The 17,056-nt window shown below is 36.6% G+C and overlaps 1 protein-coding gene across 1 annotated transcript; it reads left to right on the top strand.

The window, feature by feature from the left end:
* Positions 1-460: 460 nt before the first annotated feature.
* On the top strand, positions 461-16,774 carry mapkapk5 (MAPK activated protein kinase 5). Its single transcript, XM_058777482.1, has 14 exons — positions 461-1,265; positions 5,201-5,274; positions 7,649-7,724; positions 7,873-7,970; positions 8,100-8,208; positions 10,241-10,330; positions 10,475-10,570; positions 11,053-11,133; positions 12,380-12,567; positions 13,484-13,604; positions 15,047-15,177; positions 15,287-15,402; positions 15,623-15,727; positions 16,474-16,774. The coding sequence occupies exons 1-14, from the start codon at positions 1,230-1,232 to the stop codon at positions 16,566-16,568; spliced, it is 1,416 nt and encodes a 471-aa protein (XP_058633465.1). The 5' UTR covers positions 461-1,229; the 3' UTR covers positions 16,569-16,774.
* The last annotated feature ends 282 nt before the right edge of the window (positions 16,775-17,056 follow it).

Below are 17,056 nucleotides of genomic sequence, written 5' to 3'. Positions count from 1 at the left end.
ATTTCTTCTCAATGTGCATAAATATTTGTCCTTTTCTGATCAAACTTTTTGTAATAATATACAGACAAAAATAAATGGATCAAACATATTTGATGTGTTTCTCATAAAACAAGACTTGCATCGTTTCATTTTGCTCAAGTAAATGTATGTTGATTAAATAATCTTTAGACATTTAAATAGACAAAAATACTGACGAAGAACATCACTTTTTTTGCAGCGTGATAAGAAGGTACAGTAAAAATTAATTCCGTGTGTAAAGTATTTGTGAATCTGTTTTTTTTTTTTTCTATTTATTTTTGGATTAATATCTGTTCACTTGAAATTATGAAACAAATCTAACCTCATACTATGGTGAAGACACGACACAAGGCGACCGCTCGAATTATAACTACTAATTTTCATACAGAAAATTTTATGAATGGCATTTTAATACCAAACAAGACACAAACCTCGCATTATTTTCAGTGAAGGTCGGCCTGACCGAGCTCCTCTGCATTAGGTGGCGGAATGCGCCCGCATAGCTGCTCGCAGAATGTGGCGTATAATAAAGAAGAACAATCTTCCCCAGCTTCGGATCAAAGGTAGCACTAGCACCTTAGCAAACAAACCCAGGATAGTATTTGGTCCCTATGGTGCTTTTCAAAACGCTGTTAATCGCTGAACGCTGGATAGGCGAGAGAAAATCGTAGAATCAAAGAGGTCGTGCTCGCGTGTAATGCGATGAGCGCGAGAATTAGCATCTGCTGTGAACGCGAGCTTCAGAGCTAACGGCGGCTGCTGCTGCTGCTGATGATAACGGGCAGCCGACAAGGAATTACCGCTTTTATCGTCCTTCGTCGGTTTTGTTGCTCTCTTGTCAAGAACACGGTTGGCAAATAGTGGCTGGAGGAACAGTAACGTAAACGGTGGCTAGTCTGCGCTAACGTTACTTTTGCCTGTGAAATGCATGCGTAACTTAAGATGTTAGCCGAGCACGTATAGCCTCAGAAACTCGCGTCTTCATTGCTTTCCTACTGTCTTGTGGAGTTTGACAGTGTAGTGCATTTAATGCCAGTTTCGCATTCAACAAGGAAAGGCGCTGGTGTTCCAAAGTTCATCGGACAGCATGGAAATTGTACATAAGAAGGTATCTTAGCGCTTAGACCTCATTTAACGCCAAGATTTAGGTAAGATCGCACCTGTACGAGCTTGTTGAAGCCAAAGAGTGAGTGTGTGTCACAGTCAACATCATGTCTGAGGACACCAGCATGGACAGATTCATAAAGGTAAGGCGGCTAAATAATAAACTAAAGTCTGTAGTTATGTCTTTTGTGTTTCTGCACTTTGCGGTAGTGAACTGCAGTCTGTAAGTTACATTATGCTGCTTGTCAAACGGCTACTAATCGAAAAAATACAGATACAATGCAAAACAAAAGAAATATCAATTTGGATTGAAAACATATATGCATATAGCATATTGTATTGAAGCTCCCACTATAAAAAGGCAATTTCAGTTAACAAAACAGTTGACCTAATAACAGTCGAACACTGTGTTCTGATATTACAGTATTTTTAATAATGAAGTCATTTTAGGTCATTTTCACTACAGTACATAACTGAGACGCGCGATGGCGCTATTTGTGTTTAAATGAAACTAGTGAAATGAAATGCTATTTAATGATTTTAGAATATGTAGCAAATAAAGAGCTAGGCCTAGTGCAAATATACCAGAATTTGCAACATTATAATAAGTAACATGAAGATATACTATAATAAATTAATACTAATAAGTACAGAGTACTTATATGTAATTTACTGTTATTATTATAGTAAGTAGATGCAACATTTGTAACGAGAACAAAGTGTTACAGAAAAAGCTAATCACAAGTCTGTCTATATTACAAATAAACAACAACAACAACATTACAAGATTATGGGGTACATGAATAGAGGAAATATTTCTGATCTTGCTCTTGTTTTTCTCCCTCTGTTTGTAATGTAAACAGGGATTCGGCAAAACATTTTCTCTCAGTACAAAAGTCTCTCTAGATTTGGAGATATGATATTTCCACAACAAGCACAGGAGTTAAAACAGCAGTCCAAAGGGACAGAACCAGTGTTACAAAATATCAACAGGACCATTTCTCCTATGATGATATTAGGTTATTGAAACTAGTAGTAATGAGATCTCAGAACAATATGAGACTGAATTGGAGTGTCAAAAAATAGGTGAGGCACTGATTGAGAACCACACAATGAACATTCTGGTTGAATTTCCAATAATTTAGATAACAATAAAGTGTGTAGTTTACTGTGTGGTTTGTTGAATGTTGTTCATTGCCAAATGAAACCCATACCGTAATTACTTTTATATAAAATTGCAGTAGTTATACCATGGCAAGACACCATAGGTTGATTAATCATAGTGCGTTAAGACATTTGGTTTGATTTACAAGTTTCCTGAAGTGTTATCTTGAAATCTGCACAAAAAGGCATTATCTAATTAGATATGCACTAATTTGCATACATTTCCAGAAAAGAAATGTGAACACTTGATAAATCGAGGTTCAAAGTTATTTCATTTTGAACAAAACAGTCAAAAATATTAAAACTGACAAGTACATGAAAAACACTCCGGTTAGTAAAGTTCCCAGAGAATAACAGGGACGAGCATTGCTTAAAACGCTTTGGGGAAACTCCTGTCTACTCTTAATATGCTCTTTAGTTACTCTGATAGTTCTCCCAAAGATTAAAATTACCTCATGATTTACTCACCCTCAAGCCATCCTAGGTGTCTATGACTTTCTTCTTTCAGACGAATACAGTTGGAGTTATATTAAAAATGTCCTGGCTCTTCCAAGCTTTATAAAACCAGTGAATGGGGTTTAAAATTTTGTCCATACATCATAAAAAGTGCTCTACACAGGGGTTTAATAAAGGCTTTCTAAAGTGAATCAATGCGTTTGTGTAAGAAAAATATCCTTATTTAAAACTTTATGAACTGTATTCTCTACCCTCCGCTAAGTGTCACACGTACGTTCACATGAGAGTAGCGTTCCAGCGGATGATGTACAGTCGTTAGGCCCAAACTTGAGGCAGGATGTGCTGACTAAAGGCAAAAGGAGAGCAGTCTTAAGTGACAGGGCCGTAAGTCGGCCAACTAGAGCGGTTCAAAGGTGGGGACCTCAAAGGTCTCTGAGGACCGTTGATAAGTCACAGGTCGGCACAGTATGAGGACAAGGCAGATTCAGTGTCCAAGCTCTCCTCAGGAATTTACTGACAAGGTCGTTTTTGCTGACTGACAGGGTAGTGCGAGAGCGTGATTCACCACGATAGCTGCCCCATATACTTTGATTGTGGAAGGGGTGCACCCCTTATCCATCAGAAAGGCTAGAATGGATGACCCGTCACATGAGCATGGGTCTAATTTCCAGACTGCACACCAGTCAGAAAATGCAAACACCTTAAGGGCATAGAGGCATCTCGTAGACGGGGCTCTAGCCACCATAATGTTGTTAGTTACCCTCGCTGAGAGCTGTAAAGACTCGAGGCCAAACATGAGGGTTCCACAGCTCAGGCCGGGGATGCCAGATCTTGTCTCTCACTTGGGAGAGGATGCCCTTCCTCAGTGGGATTTGCCAAGGGGATGCCAACAGCAGCAGAATCAACTCAGGGGAACCACATCTGGTTCCTTCAAAGTGGGGACACTAGGAGAACCAAGCATCTTGCGCCATCGAGAAGTAAGTTGGGCAACGAGAATTTGTCTTCTTAGGTGAAGAAGTCCATCTCTGCCCTCTCAAAGACCGACCAAATCATCTGAACTACTTGAGGGTGTAGTCTCCATTCTCCTGGAGATACATTGCCCCGGGACAGCATGTTCAGTCTGTCCGGCATGTGAGCTGCCCTGAGTGAACGCAGGTTGTAATGTGCCCATAGAAAGAGGTGTCCCACCCTCCTGTCGAGGGAGCGTGATGCGAGACCGCTGATTTATAAAGGCTACCACCGCCATGTTGCCCGAATGGACAAGGATGCGGTGCCCCTTCAAGGCCAGTCGGAAGCTTTTTAGGGCCAGAAAAACCTCCATCATCTCAAGGCAGTTAATGTACTGGGCTCTTCTACAGCGAAACAAGGCTTCTTCGTTCTACTTCAGAGTCCAGTGAGGAAATGATCTTTACGCTAGAGGAGAAAATTCTACCCGATGAAAATTCAGCGTCGAGATATAGGCAGTTGGCTCCGCCCGGTTTGACGGGCTGAAATGCTGTTTGTTCGTGCAGCTACACAATTGTGTACAAATCAGGCTTCTGTATTGAGAGTAAACGGGAGTTTCCCCAAAATGTTTCACTGTGGTTTTCTTTGAATTTATCATTTTCATTAAGGGCCTTAACTTCCAATGTAGTATTACCCCACTCAGAATATTGAAATATACAGCTTGCAAATCTAAAAGCACTTAATCAGTTGGCTTTAAGTAAATAATATTTTTAACAAATGCAGTAGGTAACACTTTACAATAAGGTTCATTATTTAAGATTAGTTAACAACATTAGTAAACATGAACTAAGAATGAACAATACTTCTACAGAATTTATTAATCTTAATGTTAATTTCAGCATTTACTGATGCATTTTTAAAATCACAAGTTGTTTGTTAACATTAGTTAATGCACTTTGAACTAACATGAACAATGAACGACTGTATTTTCATTAACTAACATTAACAAAGATGAATAAATAGTGTAATAAATGCATTGTTCATTGTTTGTTCATGTTGGTTAATACATTAACTAATGTTAACAAATGACACCTTATTGTAAAGTGTTACCATGCCGTATGATAATTTCGAATGGCAACAAGACCATTGAATGCTGAATTCAGTAAAATGGCAGTACATTTGACTAACGTAGTAATTTACTCTTTGACTTTGACTCGTGAGTCTGACTTTTCCCATTAAATACATGTTTTTTCTACTACATATTGTGTCGTTGACTTGTACATCATAACTCTTTTAAAACTGCTAGTCATGTCTATTTATATCTAACGTAATATGCATTAAAGCCTTTCAGTTTTATGCATCTCATGATGCAAAATGCAGAAACCAACCATTTCCAAACAGAGGCAAAGTAATCAATTGCATGTATGATAATTATGCATACTGTTTAAAAGTCATGCCAATGAATGAGTGAATTGAATGAACTGTTCCCAAACACCGAATGTTCTTGTTACAGGAGACATCAATCCTGGAAGAGTATAACATCAATTGGACACAGAAGCTGGGAGCTGGGATCAGTGGTCCTGTGAGGTATGCTGTTATGTCCAGTTTGAAGGTTATATTGAAAGGTCATTTTTGCATTAAAAAATATTTTAAATAAGAATTACATTGATTCAGCTGCAAATCTCCACTGGCAGAAGTAGTTAATAGCCTCTTTCCTGCAGTAGGAACTAACCTCTGTTTAAGGAAATATTTCTGAATCCTTTCATAAGCACCAGAACAAAAATCAACTACAAACATTAGGAGGAAAAGTTTGATGTATCAAGGAATTATTTAGGATTAATCTGTCCAGCATGTTCATCTCTCTATCATCATTGTATTGCATTGCATAATATGTTTTGAAACTATCATAAAACTAAGCATTTAAATCTCATCTTTCCAAAACATTATTGGGAATTGGTAATGTAAATAAAACTGAGGTGTTTTTTCCTCCATATTCTCACTATATCATACTATATGAGCAATAAAATAATTTTGATACGGTCAACCACCAGATCCTCCTGTCAACCCTATTGAGAAAGGGCATCTCAGGAACCGCACTCCAGTGAGTCTTACCTCTCAAATAGGTCCTTCAAGGTATCTTGGAGAGGTGAGGTATCCAAGTCGCAACATCTAGCTACTGGGGTGCCTCAGTCTACATGGCATCTTCTCTGTCTACATGGCATCACTAGGTTCTGTCATTCAGAAACATGGCTTTTCATATCACTGCTATGGTGATGACACTCAACTCTACCTCTCATTCCATCCTTATGATCCGACGATAGCTGCTCGCATCTCAGCATGTCTAACAGACATTTCTTGCTGGATGAAGGACCATCACCTTCAACTCAACCTGGCTAATACAGAACTGCTTGTAGTTTCAGCAAACCCATCACTTCATCACAATTTCACCTTACAGTTAGGCTCATCAACCATAACTCCTTCAAAAACAGCCAGAAACCTTGGAGTTGTAATTGATGATAAGCTGAATTTCTCAGACCACATTGCTAAAACTGCCCTGTCCTGCAGATTTGCTCTATACAACATTAGGAAGATCAGGCCCTTTCTTTCGGAACATGCAACACAACTCCTTGTTCAAGCTCTTGTTCTGTCCAGACTGGACTATTGCAATGCTCTCTTGGCAGGACTTCCAGCCAGTTCCATCAAACCTCTACAATTAATACAAAATGCCGCTACAAGATTAATCCTTAATGAGCCGAAAAAAACGCACGTCACACCTCTGTTCATCAATTTGCACTGGCTACCAATGGCTGCTCACATAAAATTCAAGGCATTAAAGGGATAGTTCACCCAAAAATAAAAATTCTGTCATTTACTCACCCTCAAGTAGTTCCAAACCTGTATGAATGTCTTTATTTCTGCCGAACACAAAGGAAGATATTCTGAAGAATGTGGGAAACAGAGCAGTTCTGGGGCACCATTGACTTCCATAGTATTTTTTTTTTCCTACTATAGAAGTCAATGGTGCCCCAAAACAGCCAGGTTACAAACTTTCTTCAAAATATCTTCCTTTGTGTTCGGCAGAACAAAGAAATTCATACAGGTTTGGAACTACATGAGGGTGAGTAAATGATGACAGTATTTTCATTTTTGGGTGAACTATCCCTTTAATGTTTGCCTACAAAATCGCATCTGGCTCTGCACCTCTTTACCTAAATTTAGTACTTCAGACTTATGTGCCCACTAGAAGTTTGAGTTCTGCAAGTGAACGACGCATTATTGTGCCATCCCAAAGAGGCACAAAATCACTTTCACTGATTTTTTCATTAACTGTTCCCTCCTGGTGGAATGACCTGCCCAACTCAATCCGAGCAGCTGAATCCTTAGCCATCTTCAAGAAACGGCTAAAAACACATCTCTTCCATCTTTATTTGACCCTCTAACTCTAGCACTCTCTATTCTAATTCTATTTTATCTATCTGTCTTTTTATTTTAAAAAACACACACACTTGACCCTCTGTCAATTGCATATTTATTCTCTAACTGCTAGCTTTTCTGGAAAAACTAATACTAGCTTTCTTTTTTCTATTCTATGTACTTGTTTCTTTAAAAAAAATAAATAAATAACCTTGCTAGGTGTACTGCGTTAGGCTAACCAAAACTTGTCATAGCACTTGCATGTTGTTGCTCTTTTGTTGGTTTTGATTGCTTCTATTGTCCTCATTTGTAAGTCGCTTTGGATATGTAAAAATAATGTAATGTAAATGTAAAAGCCTGATGGATCAAATATGACACTCAACAAATATACACATTCAAACTTAATAAACCTTTCAATAAACTGTTCCATTAAAACGATAGATATTCCTGCCTTACTGAGTTAAGATGTTAACTAGATTCATCAGTTGGCTATATACTAAAAGCCAGTTGATGCAGTGCATTCATATTCTTTTTTTTTCTTCTTCAGGGTATGTGTGAAGAAGTCGACACAAGAACGGTTTGCCCTGAAAATCTTGATTGACAGACCCAAAGCCCGCAATGAGGTAGTTAGTGTGTACCGTGTGCATGGTTTAGTTTCTTTTATTTGAAGAACGTCTCTTTTGTTTGGTGTTAGAGGTTAATGAAATGTCAGACTTTACAGAACATCTCCAAGTGCAACTTTAAATTCTCTCTTGTGATTTTTAATTGCAGGTCAGTCTTCATATGATGTGTGCCTCTCACCCCAACATTGTGAAAATAATGGAGGTGTATGCCAACAGTGTACAGTTTCCCCATGAATCCAGTCCAAGGTAGTGTAGTTCAACAGCTTCAGTGCACACAACACAGTGTTTCCTACACGTACAGTACAAGAAAATGTTGGCTAATGCTCTTAACCATCTTAAAATATAAATACTGTTTTCTGTGCTTCTCTCTGATAGGGCAAGGTTACTGATTGTCATGGAAATGATGGAAGGTGGCGAGTTGTTCCACAGAATCAGCCAGCACAAGCACTTTACAGAAAAGATGGCCAGCCAGGTCACTAAACAGGTACTGTCTTTACAGTTAAAGGCCGTACTGTTTAGGTAGCTCAGGTCTGGAGAGAAGGCACGCTTTTGTCTGGAGGTAATTTATAATATTCAAACTAATATAGTTTGTTTTGGTAACATAGCAGCTCATTTGATGGTGAAAGAGTAGCTAATAAAGATACTATTAGCAGCGGTTACAGTCCAAACCTCCAACAAAGCCTGATTGGTTGGATATTTGAGACCAGTGTCTAGGGCTGTGTGATAAATTATATCAAATATTGAGATGGTGATAAAAATTTATATGAAGAACAATAATAAGTTCTGGACATTTTCACTCAATATGGATTAATCACACAGCAGAAATAAAGGCGACAGCAGCCAGTCAGTTGCATGCCGTTAATAGGTCTGCATGTTCTCTGTGTCTCTGTGAATTAATGGCGTGGTTTTGTCACGGTTGTCAAACTCAAACACGTGACGCTCACAGTGATTTCAACATCCGCATTTCAAAGGACATGAACACATGAACTTCATCTCCAGAGCAGAATAATAGTAATATTTTAAAGAAATATCTTACAACTAATTTCTTTTTCTTCCATTTTTTAATTTATACAGTTATGTTGTGCAGCATCTTATTTGACATAAAATTAAAAAAATACTTTTTTGTTGCAAATTATATTCTTATTTAATTACATTTTAAAAGATCAAATTCTTTTATTAATCAATTTTATTAGACACCATTTTTAAAGATAAATTTGAATTAAGTCATTCAAAAAATGAAAAAATTAAATAGATGGGAAAAAATACAGAATTCAGGGAAAAATAAAATAATAAACCACAGCCATATCACCCTGCAGCCCAAGACCGGTTGCCCATGGAAGCTAAGCAGGGCTGAGCCTGGTCAGTACCTGGATGGGAGACCTCCTGGGAAAACTAGGTAGCTGTTGGTAGAGGTGTTAGTGAGACCAGCAGGGGGTGCTCACCCTGTGGTCTGTGTGGGTCCTAACGCCCCAGTATAATGATGGGGACACTATACTGACAAATGAGACGTTAAACCGAGGTCCTGACTCTCTGTGGTCATTAAAAATCCCATGATACTCATCGTAAAGAGTAGAGGTGTAACCCCGGTGTCCTGGCCAAAGTCCCGCCACTGGCCCTTATCAATCATGGCCTCCTTGTAATCCCCATCCACTTGATTGGCTCTATGACTCTCTCTCCTCTCCACCTGTAGCTGGTGTGTGGTGAGCGCACTGGCGCCGTTGTCCTGTGGCTGCCGTCGCATCATCCAAGTGGATTCTGCACACTGGTGCTGGTTGAGGAGAGACTCCCCACATGATTGTAAAGCGCTTTGGGTGTATAGCAATACACAATAAAAGCGCTATATGAATGCTTCATTCATTCATTCAAAATGTATTTCATAGGACGCTAAATTAAAGAGCCATTCTCAAGGTCTGACAAACAACAAACAAATGTGGAAAGCATTTCCTTCCCCATTAATGGTAATGGTAAATGAATTTCATGATAAATAACAGTATCATATGATGTGGAAAAAGTATTGCGATTTTAGTATTTGGGAAATATCGCCCATCCCTATCAATGTCCAAAACATGGAGAGAATAACCTTATTAAATCTATGGATGAATAAATATGTGCGATGCTGGGGAAAAAGGATTGCGTTTACAACTTCATGACACGTTTATTGACCAATGTATGACCTGACATGTTTCCATCAGTATGACTTACTTAGGGGTGCATAGATGACCAAACGATTGTTTTGTTTTGTTTTTTTCACTTATGCTGGTGATTTTATCTGTTAACAACGTAAATAACTTTTCATTATAAAATGAATAATCGCATAGAGTAAACATGGAATGTTTGACATATGACTAACTTTACAATAAAGTAAAACATGGGCCCTTTAAACAAGTACAGTGTTATTTTCAATTACATTATGACTAGTCTATTGTTTTTAGTAGACATATTGAAATAATAGTTGGTTAAAATTTACATCAAAACTTGTATATACATTAAGTAATTTCTTCTTCTGTCATTTACAGATAAGCCTTGCATTACAACACTGTCATTCATTAAATATTGCACATCGAGACCTGAAACCAGAGAACCTGCTCTTCAAGGACAATTCACTGGTGAGATCTGACACCTGAATAATATTCCATAAATTCATTTTATTTAATTGATTACAGTGTGTGTGTGTGTGTGTGTGTGTGTGTGTTTGTGTTATTTAGTAAGGACATATTTTGAATCATGTTTCTTATGTCTGACCCCATCAGGATGCTCCTGTAAAACTGTGTGATTTTGGTTTTGCCAAAATCGACCAAGGGGATTTAATGACCCCACAGTTCACACCGTACTATGTAGCACCGCAGGTAAGACCTTAGTGACTTTTTATAGATGTAAAAGTTGACCGTTCATAATTCTTACTTTCAAAGGGGTCAAATCATGAAAAATCATATTTCCTTGATCCCTTTTTCCTTGATCCACATTTCCTTGTCTTGATAATAAAGGGACAAAATTGCAAAACTGAACTTTTAATCAATTTATTTAATAGATGTCTGAACTGAATAGTGGAAGGAAAAGCCTACTGTGTCCATGGTCATGTTGTTTCATGGATTATTATAATTCTGGGACATAATTATGATGACAAAAATTTGTAAACATCCAAACTTTTGACTGGTGATGTGATATGGCCCCTTCAAAACATAAATTGGTAATGTTTTCAGTGTTTTTTCCCTCTTTTTGATGATGATGATCAATAAAAACATCCATCTTGACAGCCACGCATGAAATCTTTAATCAGTCCGAAACTTTGTGACCTAATTGACAAATATGAACTAACGTTCTTCAATAGGTGCTGGAGGCACAGAGACGCCACCAGAAAGAAAAGTCTGGAATTATACCTACCTCACCCACACCTTACACATACAACAAGGTAAACTTTGTTACTCAGTGTTATGGCTCATTCTTCAAAAAAGTTTATCCAAAATTCATCTTATTATATTAGTGCTGTCAAACGATTAATCGCATCCAAAATAAAAGTTTTTGTTTACATAAAATGTGTGTACCGTGTATATTTATTATTGTATATATAAATACACATGCATATATATTTAAGAAAAAAGTTTATATATTAAGAATATTTATATATAATGTAAATTTGAATATGAATTTAAATGTATACATGTAAATACATTCAATATATGTACATGTAAATATTTTCAAAATATATACTGTGAGTGTATTTATATATACATTATAAATATACACATTATGTAAACAAAAACTTTTATTTTGGATGTGATTAGTTGCGATTAATCATTTGACAGCACTAATTATCATCTATTTGATGTCCACTGGTCATTTTTTACAGTGCAAATACTCAGATCTTATTCTTCCTGTAGAGTGACAAGAATACGTTTTTGGATTTCAGCATTTATTACTCAATCATTTTGGTCTACATGCATGATTGACTTTTTTTGCTCTTTGATCTGTGCAATAATTAATACTTTTGGACATTTTGTATGTTTCCCTTCAATAATACAACTTACTTAGATGATTAAATCATTAAGAGAGAACTTTGTGAGGTGAACGGAGTGTGTTGAAGAAGATAGACATACAAAATGCGCAATGCTACAAGTGCTTGGATTGAAGACTGCTTTGCCATTATTTAACTTTTTTCCACATCAGTGTTATTTATTTCAGATAAATCATCTGCGATTATGTACGCAGTTTTGTGGCTCTGTGCAGTAAATGCTGCTCCATCTGAAAGCACGTGATGGAGATTTACTACTAATCACAGAACCAACTTTACTGACAGGATGTGCATGACTATCGCATTCGATTAATCGTGCAGCCCTAATTTGGGATTTGTTTTCAAATTTTTTAGTTTTGTTATTTGTCATTCCAATTTCACAAAGAAACATGCAGCATTTTGTCTGAGAAAGGACAACTTTTCATTTATAATTTGTCTCATTATAATTAAATCTCATTTTGTTAAAAAAAAAAGTGAGAAAATCGTATCGTGAAATCAGTATTGTGAATCGTATCGCATTGTGAGTTGAGTGACTCATTACATCCCTAGTTTCACATTGCCTTGTCACAAGAATTGACTGAAGGTGCTTAGCTTGCTAGCTGTGAAGTCAATGCATTCTTTCTTCCTTTTATTTTCCACTCTTTAGAGCTGTGACCTATGGTCCTTAGGGGTGATCGTCTATGTAATGCTCTGCGGATATCCTCCATTTTACTCCAAACACCACAGCCGTACCATCCCAAAAGATATGCGCAAAAAAATCATGACTGGCAGCTTTGACTTCCCAGAGGAGGAGTGGAGTCAAATATCTGAAATGGCCAAGGACATTGTCCGCAAGTGAGTGTCTTTCCATTTACTTTCTGTTTTGTAAAAAATACTTCCTTACTTATTTAGGGCCAAGAACAGAATGTACATAGACAAGTATTGAATCTTTTACTCTTGTGGCTGGGAGTCTATGGCATCCCCTAGATCTGTATGGTAAAACGGTTTGAAATTTGGCAGAACATTTAAGGTGAGTTTTAAAATCTTTGTTGCCAATTTTGATGCAGTTTGCTCAAATTCTCAAAAAATTCAAAAAGGCACACATCTGACGGGCAACAAAAACCTCAATGAGGGTGCTCAACTATTGTAAACAATAAAAAGAAGGAAAGGTTAGCACACCACAGATAATTTTTTATGTTTTCACAATAGGTGATGTTTGAGCCCTATGGCTCTTCATCAGACGGTTGTGACTTGAAGGGATACAACTGTGGCCGGAAATTAACATTAACGATATTAACGTTTACACTTACCCCCAACTCTAAACCTACCCCTTAAATAAAAATGTAATTATTTATTGCAAAAAGTAATTGCAGTGTGACAACAAATTCAGCTATATTGATGTGCACATGCTCAGTAGCCACAGCTGTATCCCTTCTAGCCTTAACCTCATCAGACTGATACGAAACGTCACCTGTGGTGAGAACATGAAATAAACATTTTTGCATTTTTGGACGTGTGGTTTGCCAACCTTTCATTCTTTTTAGTTGCTCAAATTCTCTAACGCCACTATGAGTATAGGATTTACATTGTACATTTATGCATTAAGCAGACGCTTTTATCCAAAGCAACCATGATTGGCGACTATTAACTATCTTTAGTCTATCTTGAAAAAATAATGTAGCTATGTAAATTTAGGTAAACTGCTGCTTAATTTCAGTGGTGTAAACCAATGCTTTTGTTACTCAGATCTAACATGTTTTGTTGCATTAAGGCTACTTAAAGTGAAGCCAGAGGAGAGACTAACCATAGAGGGAGTGTTAGCCCATCCCTGGCTCAACTGCACTGAAGCGCTGGACAATGTGCTTCCATCTGCTCAAATGATGATGGACAAGGTGAGCTCCAACTAAAGACAACATTTAAAAGCTTAGTTGAGTAGTGTCTGCCCATGTTAATGCACTCGTTGTAGACACAGTCCCCCTGGAGCAACATTTTCATTTTGTTTTTAACTTTATTATTGGTACATTTTAAATGTGGGTGGGAAAATGTTATGTTTAGTTGAACTTTAGCATCTTAACTTGTTCTGGTGTAAGTTGAATTTACAATCTGTAACTTTTGGCAAGCATCTACCAGAATGTATCTCAGAAATCTCAGAAAGACTTGTCTTGTAAAGCTGTATTGTTGCTCAAATAGTGCTCAATAATACTGAAATCCATTCAGATAAAGCCTGTGATTGGCCAGGAATTTGCTGTACCTATTCAGAATTTTGTGGAAGCTTCTATTTGCTCTGTTGTATTTATTTATTTATTTATTAATATATCTATCTTTTGGTGTGCAGAAATCCAAGCTTAAGGCTGTGAAGGGAGTGCAATTGTGTAGTATGTTTGTGCATGTTACTGGTAGGGGTAGGCGATATACCGGTAGACAAGATTAACTGGTAAAAATTTGTCAACCAGTAGAGATTTTGGACTATTGTCTCTATTGTGGTTACAGGTTCACGTGATGTTGCTGAGCTATGTGATCATGAAAACTTATCGTTTTCATGCATTTTGAAGCATTGCAGTTCCGGGCAGCTCTTAAAGTGACAGAGTCTTATATTTCTGCTTTGTCATTCATGTTAATCAAACAACAAAAGAAAGAAAATCTCTCACTGCTTATACAGTGTTTTATTACTTCATACAATGTATGTACCATTTCTTATTTATTTGTTCTACTATAGGTTTTTTTTTTTTTTTTTGGTTCTGTTGCTTGTAATAAGTTCCTTATTCTTATTTAATCTGTTTACTTGTATTCAGTGAGCTTGAGGTGTTTTTTTTTTTTTTTCCAGGCTAGTGTTAGTTTTTTGTGGTATTGACACTGGTGACAAGAATTATGAAATTTCTATGGTATTAAAATTTTTGATATCATACAGACCTCATTTAAAGCAAAAATAACTACATTGTAATATATATTGTTACCATGAAAGAAAATTACTCATATCGTGATATAAGATTTTTGGTCATATATCCCACCCCTAGTTACTGGTATTTCCGAAATATCTGAATTTGTTGTGCTAGGATTTCATATTTATTGTTTATATAATGCTTTAAACAACACAGATTGTTTCAAAGTAGTTGTATAGAAGTAAACAGTAAAATACCAGAGTTAATGGTGAAAAATTAATCAATTATGAAAATTTCAATTTCAGAGGTTAAAACTTGAACTCTGAATCGACTCTTTGTACAAAGAAGCATGAATGATTTCTCCTCATATCTGCTGCACTACCTTCCATATGTTGAATACTGTTGCTGTATATGCATAATCAATATAAAAGTTATGTGTTATATTGTTCATTCAGGCAGTTGTGGCCGGAATCCAACAGGCCCATGCTGAACAACTGGCCAACATGAGGATACAGGACCTGAATCTCAGTCTAAAGCCACTCAACTCGGTCAACAACCCCATTTTGAGAAAGAGAAAGCTACTTGGGTGAGTCTCTCATTTTTGTTGTGTTCCTTTTCAGTTAATTGACATTATTCTGTGTCTTTTATTAGCAGAATGCACTTATAGATCTGTGTTTGATTTCTGCTTCATGCAGCACCAAACCTAGCGATGAACTTTTCATCAATGATCCTGAGAATGAGGCTGAAGACACCAACGTGGCTCTGGAAAAACTTCGGGATGTAATCGCACAGTGCATCTTGCCACAGGCTGGTACGTATGGATATGCATTGTTGGTTTGTGGTGTTTATAATCCACAGGTTATTCTTCAATAACTCAAGACTGAGACAGAAGATAATTGTTTGACACTGGTCGTAATATTTTTCACAACGGTCCTCAAATCCAGAAGTGTTTGCTTTGAATGTGTAGCTTTCATAAAAAAATGAAGACACTAGATTTAACAATTTGCAGTATCTTTGTGCTGTTTTTACAGGTGACAATGAGGATGAGAAGCTAAATGAAGTTATGCATGAAGCGTGGCGATTCAATCGAGATTGCAAACTACTTAGAGATGGATTGCAAGGGTTAAGTTGGGATGGTATGTGTTTGTGTCTGTAGTTTATTTACTAGTAGCTTTACTGTGGTTGAAGGTAGAATAACATCCAACTTTTTACTATAGACTAAAATTTGAGGTGAGAGCTCATATCAAAAAGATTGAAGTTTGTCATTTGAATCAGTGGATTTTTAATTGCTAATAACCTAAAATGGTATCCTAATGTTAATATGTTGGTTATAAACAGTCAAGAGCAACATCAAATAAATGTCAGAATAGGTATTTTTGGTCAGAATGCTCTTGACCTTTTGATGACAGGATGGATAAAAATTAAGACTAAAATTGCAGTTCATGAAGGAAATACTAGTTACGTAGCAGCTAAACAATAGATTTACAGATTCAGGGAAGAGCTCGTAGGGTTTGGTTCTTTGTAAATCAAATGTAGGATTAGTGCTTTAGTTCAAAATCTCAATTACATTTTTTCTTTAAGCTTTCAAGTGTTTAAGATGCTGAATTGGTTATGAAGAAAGAGCTTGAAATGCGTTAATTTTGAAAGTGAATAAAAACGAAAATGGGAAAAATGCCTAACCAGTACTTGGCAGTAGCAGAAAGATTTGGTCAAGTCAAATGAAATGATTGTCAAATTAAATGTGATGTTGTAGACAAGTTGTTTTAAACTAACACTGGAAAAACACAAGCAGTAAGTATTACAAACTGCCGTCCTTGACTAATTAATTGCATGAATTTGATCAAGTATAATATCAACCTGTTATGTTTTTCTTTCTTCACAGGTAGATCATTTTCAGACAGAGTAGATCGCTTAAAGCTGGCTGAAATTGTCAAACAGGCCATTGAAGAAAAGACAAATTTACAGGACTCCCAATAGCAAGTGCTGTCATTTTAATCCCTTTTATACTGTTAATTATAATTGTCATTAGGCGTATGATTGCAAAACATGTTTTTGTATTAAATTGCAGACCTTTTTCCACGGTCATACTGTAGTCTGTTGTAAATCTCTAGCTGAAACCAAGTTGTTGTTGGTATGATTTGTTTTCACTACAGACTGCAGTAAAGAAATGTGTTTTAAAGAAATTGCACTGTTTTCATTTCTGCTTTTCATAATGAAAAATTTGAGAAAATATCTATATTAGATAACATTTTCTAATTCACCTTAGCTCAGTTAATTTAACTGAATCAAAACATGTTGTCACTAATTAAAAAGAAGAAAATAAGATAATGTTACACATTAAAAATTGTGGGATGCTAAATTGGTGTACAGTAATTCATGATTGGAATGCAAAATTTCATAAAAATGGATAAGTTAGTTTGTGAGTTAATTTGTCCTAAAATGTTTACCTTTTTACTATTAGCTGC

This window comes from Onychostoma macrolepis, chromosome 05, assembly GCF_012432095.1.
Source record: "Onychostoma macrolepis isolate SWU-2019 chromosome 05, ASM1243209v1, whole genome shotgun sequence".
NCBI lineage: Eukaryota > Metazoa > Chordata > Actinopteri > Cypriniformes > Cyprinidae > Onychostoma > Onychostoma macrolepis.
The sequence above is the reverse complement of the archived record's forward strand: the minus strand, read 5'-3'. Positions and strand labels throughout refer to the sequence as shown.